A 9,696-nucleotide genomic window follows, 5' to 3' on the forward strand; every position below is an offset into this window, starting at 1 on the left:
CTGGTCTCCGATGTATGCAATGCTAAGCTGTTACAGACGCCAATCTTGGAGTAAAAACTTAAACTGTACTAAACATACTGGTACTCTAATTTAATCCAAATGGTTCTCATCTTTCTTTCTTTCTTTCTTTCTTTCTTTCTTTCTTTCTTTCTTTCTTTCTTTCTTTCTTTCTTTCGTTCTTTCTTTCATTCTTTCTTTCGTTCTTTCTTTCTTTCCTTCTTTCTTTCTTTCTTTCTTTCTTTCTTTCTTCTCCTATCTTTCTTTTTCGTTCTTGATTCCTTTTCTTGATTCTTTCATTCTTTCGTCCGCCCCCCCCCCTCCCAAGGTAGGAGGTGTCATTCGCCCGCATATTTTTTTTGTTATTGAAATTTGATCCCTTGAGGACGGAACGGTCACGTGTGTCTGACCAGCGACATCATCATCATTGCCTTTCTCTCCCTGCACCAGGGTATAGGCCACGGACAAACACCTTCCACCTTTCTCTATCCTGGGCTAGCCTCTAAATGTTATTCAATGTCTTCCCACTTCTCTGTACATCAATTTCTGTGATTCTTCCCCAGGTTCCACGCGGTCTTCCCCTTGATCTCTTACCCTGTGTGACCAGCGACAGATCTGAAGTAATGTTGCAGCGCGTCCATCATGCATAAATCAGAAGCATGCATTTGCATATGTCATAGCATGCACGATGTTGCCTGCCTTTTTAACTTCCAGATAAACAAATTAGAATTGAAAAAATCTACTTGAATTCCAAAGTTATGCATCTTTTTTTTTCATATCACACACCAAACCTTTTCAGTTAGTAGGAAATTTTGAATTTTACCGAAGTCTACTCTTATCGATTTTAGACCACCAAGGGATCTGTAACGTGCGTAACTTGCACATTGGACCTGCAAGATTTTTTTGCCTTGTCCGAGATTAAGGCTAGGTGTAGATCTTTCCTACCAAAAGATCAGGGAGTGTGGCTGAAAGACAGCAGTAAGAAGGAGCCAAGGAGTAGCAGTAGAAAGGCTGCAGAAAGAGTCAGGAGCCAGGAGGAGGGGGCAAAGGAGGTGATGGAGTGGAGGCAGAAAGTGGAGACGAAAGCAGACGACAGAAAATTGCTAGAGAGCAGGAAAGGAGGTGAAAGGAGACAGTTCTAGAGAAGACAATTTTCCGTTGCGACCCGGATTCGAACCGGGACCTTTGAAAAAGAGGCAAACACCTTAACCTCTAGGCCACGAGAGCTCATTCAACAGTTTTAGTCGCCCAAGTGTAAACAATGAAATAAACTAAAGAAGCCCCGCTCGCACAGGCAACTCTGGTTTACGACGACTGAAAAGTTTGTGTTCTGTTCCAACATGCTGACAACTGCTACTCAAACCGTCTGTGTTACACAGTACACTGGAACGAATCACGCACAGAAGACTGTTATAATACTGTTGGGCAGCTAAAGTTGGTCTGTGCGCACCCACCAAGCCCGAAGCTCTGTATGCTTCACCTGGGTACGGCAAGACGAACCAGTTGCTCTCCTCGATCACGTGCACCCTGGTATCTGTTCGTGCAAAGAAGTTTTTGCTTTTGGGGTCATCAGACAGCCATCCTGTCTCCGTGAGCAAGGCGCTCAAAGCCCAGCCTAACAGCATGCTGATCAGGATCTGGGGAGTATTGTTTGTCTGAAGTATGTGAATCTGTTTTGACGTGTTTTTGTGCGTGCGTGAGCGCGTGAGTGTGTGTGCGTGCGTGTGAGTGTGTGTGTGAGAGAGAGAGAAAGAGAGAGAGATAGATAGAGAGAGAGGAGGGAGGGAGGGAGAGAGAGAGAGAGGGAGGGAGGGAGAGAGAGAGAGAGGGGGGGGAGGGAGAGAGAGAGAGAGAGAGAGAGAGAGAGAGAGAGAGAGAGAGATAGATTATGTTATGAAAACCTATTTCTTTAAGAAATGTACGTGGGTGTAGAACTTACTCTGCCACCTAATACAAACTAACAAAGTGACAAGCCACATTTCGCAGAAATGGGATTTACTACATAAATTTCACCTTCTTCCTTAAACACACACACACACACACACACACACACACACACACACACACACACACACACGCACACACACACACACACACACACACACACACACACGTCTCACCGCAAACACTTGATGAAGCGGGTACCAGAAGATGTGTAAGCCCCGGCTACGTGTCCAGAAGGGTATGGGAGTCTTCTTGTTGCTCATGTACACAGATAGTATCAGACTGGCCAACGCTGTGCTGCGGAGGTTTGGGCACTTGATTATTCATAATTATTCGAAATTTAATGATGGCTACACCTAGTGCTCTTAGTTGAGGCGGGGTGAAGATGATTTTTCTCAAAACTTCACCATTCTGGAGCAGTGCACACTTCTAGTTGTAGATGCTTCACGTCCCCATCGACACTGTTTAGACTTTTAGGAGGTGGGCTGCTTCGACCCTGCGTCAGGGCCAACCACGGCTGTCTAGAGGGATACAACGTTTCAGCAGAAAGACAAATATATTATTGATCTTTAAAAAAATATTTAAAGACCCGCAGCACGTATAAAACGAGTAACCCAAGAGCTGGGTATGTTTTGGCGTATAGTCTTGAATTTCTATATATGCAAGTCACTCTGCCAATACATTAGTAGAGAGATTTTGATAGTTTGAGTCACAAAAATAAGGACCTCCCTTTAAATAAGACTATAAGACGGACCACTGACTCTATAGAAAAATCGTCTTGAAAACCGTGAGTTCACATGCACTGATGAAAGTGTTTATCAAACGAAACTTCTTTTAGGACAATCATGCTTCTACCTTTTGTGTACAAGTTAAGGACATCTAATAATGTAAATGTTGCCAAATGCATTTTTTAGGAGTGAAAGAACAGCCCTGCGGTAGAAGACTAGAAGATCGATTACACTGTACTTACATGAAAGCTACGAGCCAACACGTTTCAGAAAATTTCAGCACAACGGACACCATCTGGAGGCCCATGAGAACAATTGTTGGCACGATCGTGACAGGACCCACGTACCTGGCAATAGCAAAACATGTGTATTCATATACATGTACAATTCGTACAACTATAGAAAAAGAAATAAAAAAAGGAAATATGCAATATCAGACGGAAACGAAATTTGTTATATTATTATAATAACTCTTCAGACTGTCAAAAACCTTTACAAACAGGACGTAATTGCAGGGAAATACGATGCCCCAAAATCACAGTGCATGTCTATTGTTTTAAATCTCAAACCAAAGACATAATTTCATAACAGTTCCATTGGCAGGTTTGTTACTTTACCTTCTCATTGAGGTCGGTGTTCAACATGGTGCAACCAAACACTATCATTTACTTTAACATGTTGTTTCCTCTCAAAACGGACGCGAAGTACTCACTTGCAGCCGACTGAACAGCGGGGTCCAGAATATGTAAAGACAGTTCTAGATTAGGGGTAGGTCCTTAAATGGAACGCACAGCAGTCATGAAAATGGCACCTATGCATTAAACATGGAATGGGTGGCAACCCCCCTCCCCTCCCCAGGAAAGTTGCCACGAGATCTTTTAAGATGAAAATAAACAACCCATCATGATGGACGTTTCTGTCGCACCTATCATCTCACAACCTCATGAAAGTAGACCAGGACGCTTCAGCTTAATTCTCTCTCTCTCTCTCTCTCTCTCTCTCTCTCTCCCTCTCCCTCCCCTCCTCTCTCTCTCTCATTCTCTCTCTTTCTCCCCCCCCCCATCCTCAGCTTCCTTGACTCAGTTCTTAGCCTAGCGGTACTTCTATTTGGGTAAATGTCTCATCAGGTCCATTGCAATTTCCCTACATGACTCGAAGTACATATCCTACCTGACTATGATTCCTACAAAACCAGTCAACCCGATGAGAAAGTGCAAAAACCCAGCAAGTACCAGACTTCCAGACAGCTGAAAAAAAACCAGACAGAAAAAAGTAAGATATACATACATACATGTATACACACACACACACACACACACACACACACACACACACACACACACACACACACACACACACACACACACACACACACACACATATATATATATATATATATATATATATATATATATATATATATATATATATATATAAAATATATAATTTATTTATTTATATATGGCTACGTAAAGATAGCCCAGATACCGAATAGCCAATCATAAGGATGTTTGGGAATCAACTCGGATTGCAGTTTTGAAATTTCTAGTGGAGTGTTTGTCAGAAGCCACTCAAGTTATGTAGGATACTCCCGAGTACAAAGATGAAGTTGCAGGTAATAAATTGTTTTCACAGAGGTATCGATCTCAAGTCCATTGCTTTCCAAGACGTGATGAGAGAACTATGGTCCCAAAGACTATCATGTCAAGAGGACGAAATGCGAGAGCAACAAGTCATTAATATTAATAAATGCGTGATGCACATGTGCATAGTCAATTAAGTATGATGCGAACACACTTAATCCAAAAGACGGAAGTGAATCAGACACAATAACAGCTGGCTTTATGAGAAACTTCACCTCTTGTATTTTTGAGAAGATCAATTCCTTCGTAGGGACAACTGTTCCATTCCCGATAAGAGCATAGCTGACAGTCTCATTAGTGATGGGATCAATGCCTGAAGAGATAGTTTATGTCACTGTTTGTTACAAAAATCATAGCTTTGAAATCAATCAGCAATCAGTGGTGTCGTTTTGCTGTGGGCTACCTATTTACATATTTTAAATATATTAACACCCACCCACCTCCCTTTCCACCTCCGCAAACTTGTTATAGCCCAGACTTATGAAATCACAAAGTAGTCCTTTTAAAAGATTAAAAAAAACCCAACAACATACGGAATGAACACTCAAGGTTTCGATGACAAGAGGGGACCATAAAAATAAAACAGTGAAGGCAGTTCTCAATATTAAAAAAAGCGTTGAGCGCGCACTTGTCCGTTGGGTTGTATGATGCCAGACAGCCATAGATAAAGTGAAATACAAAATTTGGCCAGTTTTCTCCTCAACATCTTGTCGAACCTGTTGAATAGTGACGTAGTCTCACAAGTATGCACCATCTGCTCAAATCAACCTACCGGCAACAACATCCGGGCACTTCCACTCGTCCAGACCTTGAAGACTGAGTAAAGGAATTATGTAGGAAGACGCCGGTCCCTGGAAAATTGGTAACCTGAGAAAGAGAAGTTGAGTTTGAAAATCCTTTACGGGTTTTCCAAGCACATTTGTGCGTATTTGATAACAACAACAACAACAACAACAACAACAACAACAACAACAACAACAATAACAACAACGATAGCAACAAGAACAACAGTGTTGATTGCGGTAGCTCCCTATGGGTCTGAGAGTGCCAGTTGAGTGCCAGCTGAGTATTGCAAGTGCGTGCGCCCAGATAAAACGGATCACAAAAGACCCTCCGATATCCCACTCGCAGACAAAGGAAATATACAGGGCAATTTCCTTAAAACTAGAGGCTCAAATTAAGTCCCGCAGTGACCAGTCACTACTGGCAAAAATCAGGACTGGTCACGTTTCTGGGCTGCGGGCCTACAATAATAGAATAGACAAAAATCGGACCCAATCTGTCCATTGTGCAGCGAGGAGCCCCGAGATTTGGAGCACTGGCCGCAGAGATGCCCGCCACTGATGTCCAGCAGTGGCATCTCTTTGGGGAGGATTCAGGGAGGTTGGACTGCCTCACCCGCTACCCAAGAGAGGCTGTGGCCTTGGCGAAGAGCACGCTCTTCGTGGCTCTAAACATTTCGAACGGATAGGCTACCACACACATACATACAAAAAAACAGCAACAATAGCAGCAGTAGTAGCATCAGCATCAGCAACAACAACAACAACAACAACAACAATAATAATAATAATAATAATAATAATAATAATAATAATAATAATAATAATAGTAATAATAAAGATTATTATTATTAATTATTTTTGCATTTATGTTGCGCTTACCAAGGCTCTATACTCTACAGCATACTCCATGCGACCCCCCGGTACTACTGACTGAAGTGTCTTTAGGCCATTCCCAAAGGGGGGGGGGGGGGGGGGGCTTTAGAGAGGTGAGCAGAGTAAGTCTGATTCCCTGTAAGGACTTCTCTGTTGACATCCACCCCTTGGCGCTCATTTGACCGTATGCAGTTTCGAGCGCTGTAAAACCTCTACTAAATATAAAACATACTTCATGCGCTTTACAACTATTATTACCCCAGCAAATGCTAGAATACTTAGAAACCAGGCAAGCAGCCGGTATAGCGTTCTAAAAATAATGACAAGATCTTTTGCTGTCTTTAGCAGGGTACCGATTCCCACCTGGGTGAATTAAGGAAAATGTGTGCGAAATGCCTTTCCCGAGAACACAACGTAGGGGCCCTGGTACCTTCGAAACCATGACGTTTCGTTTACTAGCCCGAGAGGAGCATTAAACCACCGATCTCACTTACCGGCATGCAACGTCATCATCAGAAACCAACCAGGAGCAGAGCAGCTCCAACTCTGTCAGTTGTATTTACAAAATTTATAGTTCCTGTTATTTCAAGATTTATGACTAAATTATAGAGCGCTGAAAGATGATGTTTAAAAAAAATAATATTAGAGTTTTGAGATAAAAAATGAGGCCTTTGCTAGAATTTCAACAAAATTAGAATAAACGAAGCAAGTTGAAAGAGAGGAAAGGGCACTTTCAGATGAATATTAAGTAAAGGGCAAAATGAAACTGGCCAGATTGCTAACGACCCATCAAGCCAACAACCATCAATCGACTGGAACAGGTAAGAATAATGGTCTTTCTGTGAAGATGTAAGTGAAGATCCCACTAAAGAAATTCGCTGGCTGGCGTTATACCCTCTGTTATACTTAAGGCAGTCCGTTTTTGCGAATGTAGAAATTGGTACGCTCCATCACGGACTTCTGTTGGAGAAGATTTTGTCGCTGACCGGAATACGTCACTGTAATTTAACCCCCCAAAAAACCACGACCTTTGTGCTCTCGCTCTGAGCTTGTGTTCATCCTTTGTTTCAAAGATGTTAATGAGATCAAAATTGTCTCAGGTCGTCAAGGAAAAGGTTTAATCAGCACCAAGAAAGACACCTTTTGCTCAACTTAGTTCTTTAAGAATACAATGTACATAGATTTGTCAAACAGATAGACAGAATCTCGTTGTTTTTCAGGTTATAATATATTCCCCTTCTCTCAACCTCTCTCTCTCTCTCTCTCTCTCTCTCTCTCTCTCTCTCTCTCTCTCTCTCTCTCTCTCTCTCTCTCTCTCTCTCTCTCTCTCTCTCTCTCTCTCTCTCTCTCTGGATGGTGCATGCACACACACACACACACACACACACACACACACACACACACACACACAAACACACACATTCACAAAGATAGATAGATAGATAGATAGATAGATAGATAGATAGATAGATAGATAGATAGATAGATAGATAGATAGATAGATAGATAGATAGATAGATAGATAGATACATTTTCAAGGCTTCAAATTAATATAGGTGGGCAAGAAGAGGGTAATTGGTCCCAACACAAACGCAATCATAGAAAAACTTTTCTACTTTTAGTGTTAGTCAGCTGACAAAAGCCCAAAGAATACGAGCATAATTATAATCAAGCAGATATAATATTACAGTATAGGTTCGAGCAAAGTTACTGGCCCGAGTCTTACTGTAGGCAGGAGGGAGATGGCTACCTGTCTTGAACCTTTAGACGTTTCAGTGTTGTTAGTTAACAGATTTACAGACTGACTGATTGTCGATTGAGCAAGTCGTCTAATTTATGTAACCTCTCAACTCTTCCACTGACCTAACTCCTATCGTGGGCATGAGGAAGGTGGCTAGTCCCGTCATCAACATGGTGGCACTCAGCAGGTGTGCCTTGATAGACTCCTCTTGTGTGGCGCACACGATCTCAGACACGATGACAGCCTTGCTCAGAGGGGATGCGATGCACAACAGGCATTGCTGTACAAAATGTCAGAAGGGGGGGGGGTGCGGGGGTTGTTAAGGGGTGCAGGGTGTCGGAGAAAAAGGGGATAGGATAGGGGAAGGGGCAGTTGATGGTTATAGACAAAAGCATTTTTGCATAGGTGGCGGTGGTGATGATGATGGTGATGGTGACAACGACGACGACGACGACAGTGTGATGATGATGATGATGATGATGATGATGATGATGATGATGATGATGACGACGATGATGATGATGATGATGATGATGATGATGATTCCGGGTAGTCGTCCGAAATATCAGCGTAAAAAATTATTCATCAATAAAAGACCTAAATTTTTAAGCTTCAAGAGGTACTGCAAAGGTACATACAAATAATTAAGACTGGTGATACATTCGAACACATGCCATAATTCTGCAGTTTTCCTGTTTCAACTACAGTACCTTGAAAATGCCAATTATAAGTGACTTTAGTACAATGTTTGTATGGGTCTGTTTGGAAACTGAATTTCCGTTGAAAGAGGAGCCTTTAAATGCTCTTACAACTGCATCTAAGATGCGTGATTGTTTTCAGTTAAGGTTTGAACCTGGTCCTGTGAGCCACATTAATACGCCTGTCTATACTTAATGTAGCCAATTTGAAAGATGAGCATTAGTTGTTCCCCATCCAGGATAAACGTCCGTGGGAATATTTTTCAATAAGAGCTAGAAAACTGAACTTATTATAACCAATATAACTGAAATCTCGCACTCCCAAACCTGAGATAAAAATCATAATCTCCCGTGAAAAATCAAGACGCTAGGTTAAATGTAGTTAACAAAAAACAAACAAATAAACAACAACAACCCTATGGGTTGTGTAAGTCTTGGGTTCCTCCTGTTCTGTTATTTGAAGTCTCTCCAAGTCTGATATTGTACATGCATGGCGAACAATAAAACGAGGGCATCTGGCTGTGATAACGATTATGTAGAGGATAAGGTTGGACGTGGCTAGAATAGAAAGCGCCTCTCCCCCTTTTTGTGTGATCAAAAGTGTACCTGCTTTTCAACAAATCAGCAGAAGGACAAATCATTCTCTACAGTAACTGATTTTGTATTTTATAAGGACATTTTGGAACGCCCATCACAAACGCAAGCCTTTACCTGCATAGCAAACACGATAAGTAGATGGAACGGCGGATTATCGGACACATTGTAGACAAGTGATTTGTCGTGGTCTGTGTCTTCATAAACAACAACTGGCTCTGTCTCTTCACAAATCTCTTCTCGGAGAGGACAGAAATGGTTAGTTTCGTCTGTATTGTCATTTTCCACAAAATTATTTTTCCCTGTTGTTTTCACAACAGATATTTCTCTTGAACGCGCCATTATCACCACAGGATGGTCTCTTATTATTCTAAATCTGGTTGCCTGAGACACACATGCTACCTCTTTAGAACTATTTGAAAGACTGCTAGACTCAAGTCCCGTGGATCAAAAAGAGAACATCTAAATCCAAGCGACTAGCCACGAGGGGCTAATGAGATGCGCGTTCATAGACCTTATAAATGATCCAGATAAAGACCTCGGTGGTGTCGCATTTACAGAACTCCGGAAGCGTTTCTCGTGGCTGGCTGAAAAGGGACCAATCGGCAGGAAAGCATACATCTTTTCTTCTTCTTTTATCTCAACAGAAAATACAGCATGTATGATAATTGATTTGTAGGACACTTGAAAACA

The 9,696-nt window shown here is 41.8% G+C and overlaps 1 protein-coding gene across 1 annotated transcript in view; it reads right to left on the reverse strand.

The window, feature by feature from the left end:
* The window catches only part of LOC101861332 (solute carrier family 23 member 2), a 17,920-nt gene extending 8,575 nt beyond the window's left edge, over nucleotides 1-9,345 (reverse strand). The window contains exons 1-8 of the mRNA XM_005089847.3: nucleotides 9,121-9,345; nucleotides 7,834-7,991; nucleotides 5,085-5,179; nucleotides 4,528-4,625; nucleotides 3,840-3,916; nucleotides 2,912-3,016; nucleotides 2,118-2,238; nucleotides 1,478-1,634 (exon numbers count right to left, since the gene is read on the reverse strand). Coding sequence (XP_005089904.1) covers nucleotides 1,478-1,634; nucleotides 2,118-2,238; nucleotides 2,912-3,016; nucleotides 3,840-3,916; nucleotides 4,528-4,625; nucleotides 5,085-5,179; nucleotides 7,834-7,991; nucleotides 9,121-9,345 — 1,036 coding nt within the window. The remainder of the gene's footprint in view (nucleotides 1-1,477; nucleotides 1,635-2,117; nucleotides 2,239-2,911; nucleotides 3,017-3,839; nucleotides 3,917-4,527; nucleotides 4,626-5,084; nucleotides 5,180-7,833; nucleotides 7,992-9,120) is intronic.
* Nucleotides 9,346-9,696: the final 351 nt, after the last annotated feature.

The sequence above is a fragment of the Aplysia californica genome, unplaced genomic scaffold, assembly GCF_000002075.1.
Source record: "Aplysia californica isolate F4 #8 unplaced genomic scaffold, AplCal3.0 scaffold00009, whole genome shotgun sequence".
In the NCBI taxonomy this organism is placed as follows: domain Eukaryota; kingdom Metazoa; phylum Mollusca; class Gastropoda; order Aplysiida; family Aplysiidae; genus Aplysia; species Aplysia californica.